The sequence below is a fragment of the Oncorhynchus gorbuscha genome, linkage group LG03 (assembly GCF_021184085.1).
Source record: "Oncorhynchus gorbuscha isolate QuinsamMale2020 ecotype Even-year linkage group LG03, OgorEven_v1.0, whole genome shotgun sequence".
Classification (NCBI taxonomy): domain Eukaryota; kingdom Metazoa; phylum Chordata; class Actinopteri; order Salmoniformes; family Salmonidae; genus Oncorhynchus; species Oncorhynchus gorbuscha.
The window spans coordinates 86,473,739-86,487,682 of record NC_060175.1 but is presented as its reverse complement, the minus strand read 5'-3'; the positions used below and the strand labels follow the sequence as shown (position 1 = coordinate 86,487,682).

General features: G+C 46.7%; 1 protein-coding gene across 1 annotated transcript in view; it reads left to right on the top strand.

Annotated features, from left to right (window-relative positions):
• Window positions 1-13,142, top strand: part of LOC124032102 (IQ motif and SEC7 domain-containing protein 2-like) — a 66,118-nt gene extending 52,976 nt beyond the window's left edge. The window contains 15 exon segments of the mRNA XM_046344208.1: window positions 2,162-2,468; window positions 2,633-2,953; window positions 3,136-3,522; window positions 3,524-3,733; window positions 3,858-4,183; window positions 4,355-4,516; window positions 5,083-5,205; window positions 5,354-5,520; window positions 5,867-6,006; window positions 6,204-6,329; window positions 6,505-6,604; window positions 6,830-6,991; window positions 7,220-7,411; window positions 7,791-7,840; window positions 8,278-13,142. Coding sequence (XP_046200164.1) covers window positions 2,162-2,468; window positions 2,633-2,953; window positions 3,136-3,522; window positions 3,524-3,733; window positions 3,858-4,183; window positions 4,355-4,516; window positions 5,083-5,205; window positions 5,354-5,520; window positions 5,867-6,006; window positions 6,204-6,329; window positions 6,505-6,604; window positions 6,830-6,991; window positions 7,220-7,411; window positions 7,791-7,840; window positions 8,278-9,654 — 4,150 coding nt within the window. The 3' untranslated portion in view covers window positions 9,655-13,142.
• Window positions 13,143-13,944: the final 802 nt, after the last annotated feature.

The following is a 13,944-nucleotide window of genomic DNA, read 5'->3' as shown; positions in this document are numbered from 1 at the left end:
CTAATAGTCCAAACACAATGTACATCAATACAGTACCTCTAATAGTCCAAACACAATGTACATCAATACAGTACCTCTAATAGTCCAAACACAATGTACATCAATACAGTACCTCTAATAGTCCAAACACAATGTACATCAATACAGTACCTCTAATAGTCCAAACACAATGTACATCAATACAGTACCTCTAATAGTCCAAACACAATGTACATCAATGTGAAGTACAGTACAAATGTAACTGATGAACACTTATTGGCCACTACCATTTCTCAAGTAACAAAATCAACATCCCAACTGAAATCTTTATCTGAACTGAGCTGCAGTGAGGTGAACTTTCCAGCAGTGGTCATAGATGTATCGCTGTACATCTGGCTCCAGAGTGACTCCTGTTGTTATTACATAACATGCTAGGGTCCCATGGTTTCAAACGGCCTTTCACAGTATTGTGGCCTTGTTTCACCCTCTTTATCAGAGAAAATGTGTATTTCTTGGTACAGGAAATGCTGTTAAAAACCACATTGACGTGGGTACACAGCTTCCCCTCCTCTGATGTTCTGATTACTAAGGTGTTGTAACATCAACACTCTGTTGCTATTGCACAAATAACATAGTATTCTCAACCTCAACTAATGTGTCTACTGTGGCTGTGTAAGGAGCATTGGTGTTCTGTTTCCATAGTCCTCCAAAGTGTTCCTTCCTGTCAAATATTTTCTGTCAGCTCCACACCAACACAGGAAATCACTGCTTCTCAGGGGAAGAGAATGAGATAAACAATAAAAAGGGAGGACCAAAAAGAGAAAGAACATGTCTTTCCAAATTGTTGTACCCTAGTCCTACAGAATGTGTTGTAATCACTTAGGTATTTTACAATGACGTTTGTCTGCCTCATAGTCTGAATATAGCTTTTACCACGTACATTTGCACACTGCCAGTTTTAGTTGCCCTGTGCCTCTGCTCTGTCATTATGTTTTCTTCAGGGAGGGAGAAAGAACCAGAGGGCAGCGCCTGGACAGAGGGGGTGTGGCAAGGGAAGGAAGTCAAGGCAGGAGCATATGACTGTGGTGAAATGGTTACTCACTGACTGCCTGACTGACTGACTGACTGACTGGCTGACCGGACTGGCTGACGGTTGCTACATGGGATAGAGAGCAGGATAGTGTTGGATTACCTGGAAGATCAGGCCTGAGAAGACTGTTGGGCTTTACTGTATATGAGACAGTTTCTGTTTCTACATGCCTATCTCTAGTTATTTTGTGCAGTAGGTCATTATGTAGGTTACATCAGACACGTATATGTTGTAGTACTGTACAGGCCTAGTGGGAGACGTTTATATTTTTATATGTATAAGTGTTTGTTTCATAATCTACTGTATTTTTCAAAAGTACAGTCCTGTGCGTCCATGCGTGTGACCTTATTGTAAAGACTGGGTCTTTCCGGTCAGGTATGGAGTTAGTGGCATGTGGCAGTGGAGTGTGTTTATGGCTAATGACTGCCCTAATGTGAAAATACTTGTTATTTTCCTGTATGTCAGAGAGAGACTGTGAGACAGAAAGAGAGAGAGACTCGCTGCTAAAAAGACAAAGAAATAGAGAGGAGAGAAAGTGAGAGAGAGAGAGAGAGAGAGAGAGAGAGAGAGAGAGAGAGAGAGAGAGAGAGAGAGAGAGAGAGAGAGAGAAAGGGCAGAGACCCTGTCACCTGCAGGACTTTGGTTCACAAGGCAGGAACCTTCACATGATTCTGTCAGCTCCAGTGGAAGGAATATTGTTTTGGTGGAATGGGTCATGTTAATCCAGTCTGTAGCTTTGATCACATGTTGTTTTATTACCATCAGTGTGACTGAAAGGGTTGCTGCACATAAAGTCACCTATTTAGAATAGCTGGAGTCAATTATGATCTTTGTTGTGGTGAGAAGCTAAGTACAAAGTTCCAACTTGAGTGTGTGAATGTGTGTGTGTAAGTCGTTCCTCTTCCATCATGAGATCCAGCAGGAGAAGTTTCCTGCTACGCCGGTCTAATTTCTGCATGTATGTGACTTACCTGTTAGTGACAATACAACTGTGTTTGGGACTGGAGATGGTTTGGGGCTGGGGATTACTGCAGTAAAGTATGTCCCTTTTCATCAAGCCCTTTCCCCTCTCATTCATCCTTCTGTACCCAGTGTGGAAGCAGAAACCCGATGTGTGGAGCCGCCAGGGCCCCACATAGACGGCCCTTACAGCCAGACCACAGCGTACCTGCGTGGCACCGAGCGCTACAGTGACAACAGCAGGTGTCCTGGTCCTCCAGGCCCCCGTGGACTTCCGTGTGTGGCCCCTCCCAGCTCGGCCAGCCTTGCCTGGGCACTGCGAACACGTCATCAGCCGGCCAGTCTGGCCCTCCGCAAGCAAGAGGAGGAGGAGAATAAGAGGTGCAAGGCCAGTCTCTCTGACAGCTATGAGCTCTCCACAGACCTACAGGACAAGAAGGTACATGTAGGCCTGCCCTGAAGTGTGGTTAGAGTACATAAACTATGGTTTGAACTGTGAAAGAGAAAGAACAAGCATGACAACATGCATTACTTTACTGGCAGTGAGTGTTGTGGTAGCCCTGTCTACAACTGCTCTGTCCCCTGTTCTGTCTCCTCTGTCAGGTGGAGATGTTGGAGAGAAAGTACGGTGGCTCCTTCGTGAGCCGCAGAGCAGCCCGGACCATCCAGACGGCCTTCCGCCAGTACCGTATGAACAAGAACTTTGAGCGCCTCCGCAACTCCGCGTCCGAGAGCCGCATGACACGACGCATCATCCTGTCCAACATGCGGCTGCAGTACTCATTTGACGACCGCCAGGCGCAGCAGCAGGGGACCGGAACACAGACAAACTTCACACACAGTGTGGGTATCGGCCCTCCTCATTCACCTGACACAGAGCGGACAGGAGACTACACACACCTAGAAGACTCCTTCTCCAAACAGGTCAGTCAGACAGCTGGTTCTTTAACTACAGCAGTAATATGTTGAATCAGGTGGCTGGTTAAATTAATCCTCAGTTGGAGATTCTATTCAATTCTATTCCTGTTTGAGTCTTTGTTTTGTCACACTGCCGGTTGAGTATCTGTACCTAAAAACTGTACTGAGCTTCCTCTCACCATGTACAGGTAAAGTCCCTGGCTGACTCCATAGATGACGCCCTGACCTGCCGTGGAGGACGGGATGACTCCCAAGAGGGTAGCAGGGAGGGCGGAGGCATCAGTGATGACTTTGGGGAGTGTGTGTGGAGCAGCAGCAGTAACCCCTCATCCCGCAGAGGCCTGGGTGAGAGATCCCGAGGAGGTGGAGGAGGCCTCAGCATGCACGGAGACAGCACAGCCACCTCCTACAGTGATGTCACTCTATACATGGATGACTGCATGCCCTCCTCGCCCCTGTCTCTGGACCGGGCCCCCAGCAGCACAGACACAGAGTACTGGGGCCCCAGGGGAGGCGTGGGGGGCCGTGAGGACAGCAGGGATACTGAGGGAGGGGGTAGTAGTAACAGCCGTCGCAGCACCCCCCTGCACGGAGTGTCGAGACTACCGTCTAAGGGGCGCCCACCTGCCCCTGCTCACCATCGAGCCTCCCAGCGACAGCTCCGTGGACACTAGCGACCGTTCAGACCGTGGCTCCCTCAGCAGACAGATCTATGAGCAGGAGCCAGCAGGAGGAGCAGGCTCGCCTCAGGGAACACTCAAACACTCCCCTAACACTCCCCGCCCTGTCTCCACAACAGCAGCGCAGGGCCAGACCCGGGCCCCTGGCCGGGGCCCCCCCCTGCCCACTCACATCCCCCATCACGTGGCACACCACCATCACCACCACCCTCACCACCACCAGTACCCAGACACCCCCTCGTCATCGTCCTCCCCCCAGCAGCCCCCCACCACCCCCCTGTCCTCCTCCTCCTCTGCTGCGCTGCCCCCCTGGTGGCCTAGAGCAGCCCTGTCTGTCTGACGGGGACAACGACTCTCTCAACTCCACCACCAACTCCAATGAGACGGTGAACTGCAGCTCTGGCTCCTCGTCTCAGGACAGCTTGAGGGAGCCCCTACCCCCTCTGGGCAAGCAGACCTACCAGAGAGAGAGTCGACACAGCTGGGACTCACCGCCATTCAACAACGACGTGGTGCAAAGACGCCAGTACCGCATCGGACTCAACCTATTCAACAAGTAAGACTTTTGCAATCCATTCATATTTTACTACATAAACTACATAAAACAAACAGCCACGTATCCCAATCATTGAAAATAAAACCTTCAAAATAGGTAGGATATAGCGTCAGGGGAGTCGTTCTCTTTGTTGTGACTTGTCCTTTTCTGATTGGTCTCTCTGGTTCTCAGGAAGCCAGAGAAAGGGATCCAGTACCTGATCGAGAGAGGCTTTGTGTCCGACACTCCAGTCGGGATCGCTCGCTTCATCCTGGAGAGGAAGGGCCTGAGCAGACAGATGATTGGAGAATTCCTTGGTAACCGGCAAAAACAGTTCAACAAGGACGTACTGGAGTAAGTCTGGGAATGAGGGAGGGAGAGAGGTAGACGGGTATAATTCAGAATGGGAATATACAGTAACGGGATAACAGGGATTACTAAATCCTTCATTTAGAGGGGATACATTTCTATAAATCTATTCTATCCTTTTATTTTATTTTAATCCTGTGATATTTCCTCATTTTAGGGTATTACTGGTAGTTAAGGTTCTTACTGATACAGTGCATTCTGAAAGTATTCAGACCCCTTAACAATTTCCACATTTTGTTATGTTACAGCCTTATTCTAAAATATATATTTTTTCCCTCATCAATCTACACACAATACCCCATAATGACAAAGCAAAAACAGGTTTAGACATTTTTGCAAATGTATTAAAAATAAAAAACTGAAATATTACATAACTACTCAAACCCTTTACTAAGTACTTTGTTTGTGTGGCAAAAAGCTGTGAAAACAAAAATATAAAACAGAAATGTCAAAATGTTGTCGGCCGAGACGTGGGGGGGAGGGGGTTTAAAAAGTCCTTGGGGAGGCTACTGTTAGTGTTGACTGTGTCTCCTGTGTGGTGTGTGTTGTAGTTGTGTGGTGGACGAGATGGATTTCTCTGGGATGGACCTGGACGATGCTCTGAGGAAGTTCCAGGCCCAGATCAGAGTTCAAGGAGAAGCCCAGAAAGTAGAGAGGCTCATAGAGGCTTTCAGGTGTGTTTACAATGTATTCCTGTTTACGTGTACAATAGTCCTGCTTTGCCAAACTCATGGTTCTACTACGTTGTTAGAGTGATAGAGAATGTGTGTTGCTTTTGGAAATCTCTCTTAAGTTTTCACAACATATTCTTCTTTCTCCCAGTCAGCGGTACTGTGTGTGTAACCCAACACTGGTCCGCCAGTTCCAGAACCCAGACACCATCTTCATCCTGGCCTTCGCCATCATCCTCCTCAACACGGATATGTACAGCCCTAACGTTAAGGCAGAGAGGAAGATGAAGATAGAGGACTTCATCAAGAACCTCAGAGGTGCCTGTTGGAACAAACACATCCATACATATGCGCACAAACAAAATAATCATGTAACATTAAATTTAGCATATGGCTCCCCCTGGTGTTGGGAGAAATACAATTCCCAGGCTGTCGCACAGACTATAAATTAGCAGGGTACTGTGATAAATTATGACTATTGCCACTGCGTTTGTCTAATCCTTTTGGCTTGTATGAGTTCTGAGTCATGACTCATACCTCCCAGATAATGCAAGTCTTGGGCCTTTTAATCAAATGAGCACCATAATACAGCAGGAAATAGACTGAAATAGGCATTTATACATGAACACATAACAACCTGTCTCTTTCTCTGCATGTCTTCTAGGAGTGGACAATGGCCAGGACATTCCCAGGGATCTGTTGGTTGGGATCTACCAGCGCATCCAGAAGTGGGAGCTAAGGACCAATGATGACCACGTGTCTCAAGTGCAGGCGGTGGAGAGAGTCATAGTAGGCAAAAAGCCTGTGAGTTGTCTGGGCTTGAAATGTAACTGTAGCCCCGTGTCATTTCCCTGTTTAGCCTACGAGGAGCTGTATAGTACTAGCTGTTGTTGTTATGTGTTACATCTTTGACAAGCTGTAATACTAGTACATTCTTTGTGTTACTGTCAGCCATAAGGAGATTTAATACTAAACTCGTTTTCTTTTTGTGCTTTGTGTAGGTGATGTCTCTGCCACACCGCAGGCTGGTATGCTGCTGTCAGCTCTATGAGGTGCCTGACCCCAACCGACCCCAAAGGACAGGAGTTCACCAACGGGAGGTCTTCCTGTTCAACGACCTGCTGGTGGTAAGGCTTCCTGTAACACGTCCTCATAACAATGGGAATTCCTATGAGAGTGTCCTACTATGGCTATGTAGAGTTGGAGACCACCAGGCTATCCTAAACAATATAGAAATATGTAAGAGTGATTTCCTCTTTTCCCCTACCTAAACAACTATATCTTCTCCATTTGCTTCCTCAGGTGACTAAGATTTTCCAGAAGAAGAAGACTTCTGTGACGTACAGTTTCAGACAGTCCTTCCCTCTAGTGGAGATGCAAGTCCACATGTTCCAGAACTCCTGTGAGACCCTGTTCCCATCTCTGCCTGCTCCTCATATGCCTTACACAACTCAACCATCCATCTAGATACTACATTAACTGTCCCCTCTGTACACTAGGATTCCCTTTCACTCCCTTCACTCTGTGTGTGTGTATCTATATGTCTATGCCTGTCATCATAGGTCATAAAGTTAACAGCCATACAATAAATGTTGTGTTTTTATGTTCCTCTCTGTCTGTCACCCAGACTACCTCCACGGTATCCGCCTGACCTCAGCAGTGTTGGGTGGGGACAGTAAGGTCCTTATCGTGTTCATGGCTCCCAGTCAGCAGGACCGCACCCGCTTTGTCAGTGACCTGAGAGAGAGTATAGCTGAGGTGCAGGAGATGGAGAAGTACAGAGTAGAGTGTGAGTACACATCCCCCTGTTAGTCATTATGGGGAACTACAGCTGTGTGTGGGCGTATCTGTGTGTGGCTCGATGGAGTAACAGAGTGGCTATTGCTTTCCTGTATCTTACCCTATCCACCTGTAAGTGAATTACAGGAAGACAGGCAGTGATGTGGGAGTATTGCTTTTAACTACTTATATTGTCAATCTTCTCTCGATTTCTCCCTCGCTCTCCTTCAATCCGTAGCTGAGTTGGAGAAGCAGAAAGGGGTGATGAGGACTGGCCTGCTGACCGGCTTGGTCGGAGGCGGAGTGGGGGTGAAGGGTGAGGTGGTGAACGGCACCCTGGGAAGGCCCAGTCTAGATGACAACTACTCTGCGGGAGAGGGACTGAAACGCTCCGCACTCAGCTCATCCCTCCGAGACCTATCAGACGGAGGTGAGACACACACACACACACACGCACACACACACACACACGCACAAACCACTCCCTCTTGAAAGTTGTGTCTTTTTCTAATAAAATACTTTCACTAATCCTGCTGGTTGATAGTGATATGTTATTTTTTCTGACTGACTGGGTTCTTTCTAAGAATTAACTGAAATTCTTCAGACACTATAGTCTAGACACTGAGAGAGTACACTACCCATGGGACTGCTTTAGATTTCTCCTTGCTTCGCCTCCTGGTTGCATCGTGTTCTATTTCCTCTGGCACATGAATACACAGTATGTGCTGCATCTCTGCAAGCTCACTCGGAAACATTCTGTTTCTGTATTTCCCCCCTTCCGCAACCTGCATCTTCCTGGCTGGGTGCAGGGAAACGTGGTCGCAGTAACAGTGTTGGCTCCCTCGACAGTACCATGGAAGTAAGTCTGAATGGACTAACTGAATTGTGCACCTACCCCTTTAATACCTGCCACTCAAGCATAGCCATCCCAGTACATTCCTTTAATAGAGCCATAAATGTGAAGTCATTCCCCTCGTTTTTGACCCTGACCCATCATTAGCATGTTCTCTGTGTGACGTGTGTGACTGACGTGTGTGACTGACGTGTGTATGCGTGTGTTCTGGAATGTTCTTTGCCTCTGGGCTCTCACAACTGCCTGCGCATGTTTTTGTTCTCAACTCGTTCTTCTCCATTCTTGCATTGTTTGTTTGTTTCAATGGTTTGTTGTTGATGTGCAGGTGTTGTAGTGTTTGTAAACTGACATACTCATTGCAGTGTTCCAGTGATTTGTGATATGATGTCATACTGTATGTATGTTTGCAGAGCTCCTCCTCAACTGTCCTTCCACTTCCTCAGGGTTCCATCATTAGCAGCCCCCGGCCCCACCAGTGTTACCCGGTTCCGGGCGTGATCCCAGGCTGCTACCCTACAGAAGACTACCGGCCGCATCGCCCCATCCTGAGCCCCGGAACAGGGGTGGGGGGTGGGCCGGGGCAACAACAGACCGCTGCTGGGATGGGAGTTGGAGGGGTTCCCAGCAGTGTAGAGAGAGCAGGAGTGGGGAGCGGCCCTGGGGGGGGCAATACGGGCTCCTTCCTGGGCTCTCTATTCGGCAGCAAACGCGCCAAACCGCCAAGTCCCCTTATACCACCGGGGCCACCCTACCCCGCCCCTGTCCCCCCACCCACTACGGGAGGGCCCCCTCCTCACTCCCCATCATCTCTGTGCCAGTCAGAGGGGGGCCCTTCCAAGATCCAGGCCCTGCATGCTCAGTACTGCCACACAGCCGTCGTGCAGCCCCCTCCCCCCTACTACCATCACCATCGCTACCACGTCCAAGCTGGCCCTCCTCCCTTGCCAGGCGGGGGCGTGCCCCCTCATATCCTTCAGAGAGGGCCGCTCCCCTGTCGCCCTCCTTTTGGCCCCCCTCACGCCCAGCTCCAGCAGCTGGCCCATCTCTCCCAGTTTTCCCAGCATGGCATGCAGGGTCGCTACGGCAACATAGCGGTGGGCTGTCCTCCCCCCCTTTCTCCTCACTCCCAACATTCCCAGAACCCCCAGTTCGCCCTGTACCACACGCAAACCCCACAATCTATCAGGGGAGGCGCTGTGCCAAGCAAACCTCCTCTGACTTTGTCTCACTCCCACCCCCACGCACACTCCCACACCCACCCCGGGCACCCACTCAGTGCCGCGCCACACCCCACTGCCCACCCACATCAGTCTCACTTCATTTTTGGCACGCTGCCCCACCAACATCAGCACCAGCAGCCGCCCGCCTCCGTCAACGCCCATCACGCTACGTCCGCCGCCCAGTATCAGCCCCAGTACCCTCCTCTCTCTTCCATCCCCCTCCCCCCCCACTCCCCTTTACCCCCCTTCTATCCCCCTTACCCCTCTTACGCCTCTCTGCCCTCACCCCCCCCAGCACCCCGGGCAGCCTCAGCAGGGGCCCCAGGTGACGGGGGCTGGGGCGACTGGCACAGGGGTCAGCTCCAAATCCAAACCTATCAACCGGATCAGCACGGTAGTGTGAGGAACAGAACATGGGGGCACAGAGGGCAGAGGTCAGAGGGCACGATGGAGGAAGTGGGCAGAGCTAGGGCCAGAGATAGAGCCAGGGCTTGTAGAGGTGAGCAGGACAGCAGCAGCAGTAACAACAGCGCCAGTGACAAAAAGAAACGCAACTTATTTCGCCTCTGCTACTTTCATCTCCGCTTCCCACACATGTAGACAGAGAGACCAGAAGAGAGAGTTGGAGCTGGATAGCATGTATATACCTGAACAGACAAACATACCTTCACACATACAGTACAGGACACACAGGCAGAATCAACACACATAAAGCAAAAAACACCCACATGTATGCACACAAATATGTTTGTGTATAGTATAGGCAAAGGCTAGCACAATCATGTATATAACACATACACTCAGTGGTCAGTTTATTTGGTACACCCATCTAGTACTAGTACTGGGTCGGGCCCCACTTTGCCTTCAGAACAGCCTGAATTCTTCAGGGCATGGATTCTACAAGGTGTCGGAAATGTTCCACAGGGAACATTTGGCATCACGCAGTTGCTGCAGATTGGACGGCAGTACATTGGGTTTGGTCATCAACAATGTTCAGATACACTGTGGCGTTCAGTCGTTGCTCAATTAGGTTAAAGGGACCTAACGTGTGCCAGGAAAACTTTCTCCACAACAGTAGACCACTACCACCAGCCTGTACCGTTGACACCAGGCAGGATGGATCCATGGGCTCATGCTGCTTATGCTAAATCCTGACTCTCCCATCAACATGACGCAACAGGAATCAGGATTAGTCAGACCAGGCATTGTTTTTCCACTCCTCAATTGTCCAGTGTTGGTGATCGCCCTCTGTAGCCTAGCTGATAGGAGTGGAACCTGGTGTGGTTGTCTGCTGCAGTAGCTCATCCGTGACAAGGATCGACGACTTGTGCGTTCCGAGATGTCGTTCTACACACCACTGTTGTACAGCGCCATTATTTGTCTGTCTGTTAGCTTGCCTTCGACCTCTCATCAACAAGCTTTCGCCCAACAAGTTTTAGCCCAGAGGACTGCAGCTAACTGGATGTTTTCGCACCATTCTCTGTAAAACCTAGACACTGTAGTGCATGAAAAGCCGTTTCTGAGATACTGGATCCGACGTGCCGATCATACCACGCTCAAAGTCACTCAGATCACTCGTTTTGCCCATTCTGTTCGATCGAACAGTAACCAAATGCCTCGATGCCTGTCTGCCTACTTTATAGAGCAAACCACAGCCACGTGACTCGCTCTCTGTAGAAACAATACATTTTTCTGAACGGGTGGTTTACCTAATAAAACTGGCCACTGAGTGTATACTGCAGTTGTATAGAGTTTCCGTTGCAGTTTCTCAGGTGTATTCTATAAGCTCTCAGCACACAAACTCATAAGGGAGAGTCACAGTTAGGAGCAATGAGGTAGATTGTTGAAGTTGGCAGCAGGCAGGAAAAAGCATCACACACATACAATTAACCATTTCTATAGCCATAGAACGGATGCTAGTAGTAAATGTACAGTAGAGGGCCTATAACCCAGTGTTTCACTGTCTGAAGTATTATTGGAAACTCTGGACACTGCCAAGACATGAGCTTGAAACTTTTTTAAACACAGGTACCAACATGTAATTGTGCAACGTTATTAATTGGACAAATCTAGTCTCTCGTAATGAAGGAAGCAACCAAGATTTGGTTCTCTGTCGTGGAGATTCGGATAATGCTGACCAATAGTAAGAGCAACCCCACCCACCTGGAGCTGAAAAAGTCTTCAACACTAAATACATTCCAGCAGGGTTGTGCAATGTAAACAGCCATTGAGGATAGTTGCAAAAAAATGTCTCTTGACTTTGCAATAATTTATTCAGCTTAATGTCTTTGTTCATTTCCATGGCAGGTCTTCATCACTGAAAGGTATCCTTTTTGAATGTAGACCTCAGAGAAATGTTGCTTTGTCTTAAACTTTTATGACTATTGCACGGTTCAATAGCAGTCTTAGGCTCTATGGTCTTCTACATGTTAAGAGAAGTCATCTAATTTCATAAGATTTACATGCATTCCCTATGGGGTGTGTGGATTAATGATACTACAAATCATATTTTTGAATGTTTTTAAGCTTTTTTTTGCTGTTGAATAAATGTTACATATATACTTGCTATGAGTATGATGAATATTGTCTAATAACATAACTGTTTTGATCCAGTGATTAATTATATATAAATAATTGATTCATTAGATGTTTGATTATAAATGATTAAACAGAGGATATATACACATGTATTAATTCCCTCATACATTTGATATGTAACGAGGGTGTTATAAAGTGTGATTTCTTTTTGTTCTCTATGATGATTGCCATCGGTAACTTCTATTATCAGTTATTATTATTGATTGTTGACAATATTAGTTCATATTTATGATTATTTTTGTTATAATATAGTTGTGTACCCTCTCTATCTCCCTCCCTTTCTTCTGAACTTACAGTGGCAGTGTCTAAAAATGGGGTCATTGGATTCTAAATTCACCTTAACAGATTGGTGACCATTTTAAATTATGTCTATGTAGACTTATGTGTTTTGAATCAACTCTTTCCAGACCCCTTCGAAATATCCTCTTAAGGGCTTTGACCTTTGACCTGGTCATGTACAATGACCCTCATTTAATCGGTGACCCTGCCGTTTATGTTCTCTCTATTATCAGGAGACTCGCTTACAAGCATCTGGTCTTGTTGAGAGTTTCTCACATGGTGTGTGTTTGGACAGTATATGTCTTTGAACAAGCACGCTTTGTAATGCAGTTTTGTGATTTTGCACACGTGGTGTCTTAAAGTCAGAAATGGCATTATTTTAAAAACGCTCCTCCCATACCCCATTGCCAGTCCTCAGAGAACTCACCACCACTCAAATACCCTTCACCCCAGCAACCTTACTAAATGTGCTTGTCATTAGATCAAACAAGTTTGCTCATCTTCTCCTCTATCATCTCTGTCGACCCCCTTTTGAACCTCCTCTCTCTGTCCTTCTATTGCACTGTGTTAGAACAATGCTGGGTTTGAGAAGGGATAAAGGAAGGGACAAAAGGGAATGATTACATTTTAGGATGGGAAGATGTAGTTAGAAATGTTAGACAATACTTGTTCAAACTAAGATACAGATTGAATAGGAGTATGTGTAGTCAGGGAAAAATAAGAGGTTTCAGGGGTGGTTAATGTTGAAGCTTTGTGTTGGCTATTTCCTGTCTAATATCCTCTATTGTACCTTTGTGACCCCTCTTGCATGAATATATCTGCACTTATTGAATGGATTGTACTGTATAAACATGAATGTACATATTATATTACAAATACTTCATAACTTTGGAAATAAATATTTCCATTTTGTTATTAAGGTGTGTGCGTGTGCGCGTGCATGCCTGCGTGTGTGAGAAAGAAAGAGGAGCAGGGGGACTTTGGTCCGATTGAATATTGAATTATTTTTATTTTAGACTGAAGGTTAGATAATAAATTGAAGAACTGAAATGTTTGTATGTCAGAGCTCTAATTGATATCATTTTAAACATACAACAAGTATGATCCTAAGAATTTAATTTGTGTATGTAGTAAGTGTAAACTGAAAGAATAGAGAATTGAGATGTGAATATTTATTGCTTTTGACATATTAAAAAGTGTCCTTGCAGTGAGTGATCTTCTGTCTTTTATTGACGTCTTCTTGACAGCAAATGATGGATGGATCACAGCTCTATCATTGGGCTTTCTAAACCCTGTTTTACAATGTGATCAACAGCACCGTCTAGTGGCTAAACGCAATTTCTGCCACCCATGATCATGATGTCCCTGGGACGTGATGTTCTTGGAACAGGTATTATTCTTGAGACTGATTGTAGGTGTGATACTGAATGCGGTCCCTAGGACTGGACAACATATCTTTTTCTTTGTACTTCATTTTTTTTAAAGTCTCCAACACAAGCCTAATTCCTATTATGGGGAGGCAGGTAGCCTAGTGGTTGGAGAGTTTGGCCAGTAAGCGAAAGGTTGCAGGATTGAATCCCCGAGCTGACACGGTAAAGATCTGTCATTCTGTTCATGAACAAGGCAGTTAACCCACTGTTCCAGGTAGGCCGTCATTGTAAATAAGGTAGATTTATTAACCGACTTGTCTCGTTAAATAAAAACAATTAAATGGGTACTGATTTATGACTTCAGTTTAAAACGAGATTATTATAGGCATGGCTCACTCATCCAGTCGTGTAAATGTGTAAGGTAAACAGGAAAGGAAAAATGTCCTTCATTCATGTTTAATTTTATCAGGCAAACAATTCCCAGCATTAAGCAGATCACCAATGACTTTTAAAAAAAGTAATCGATCATCATCACCGTCAACGGCATTTTGATAGCAAGAGGTGCCAGTATGTATATTACTCCGTGTCACGTACCTGCATCATGCAACTCTGCCATCCTCCACATCTGAATGAATGTGCAGTA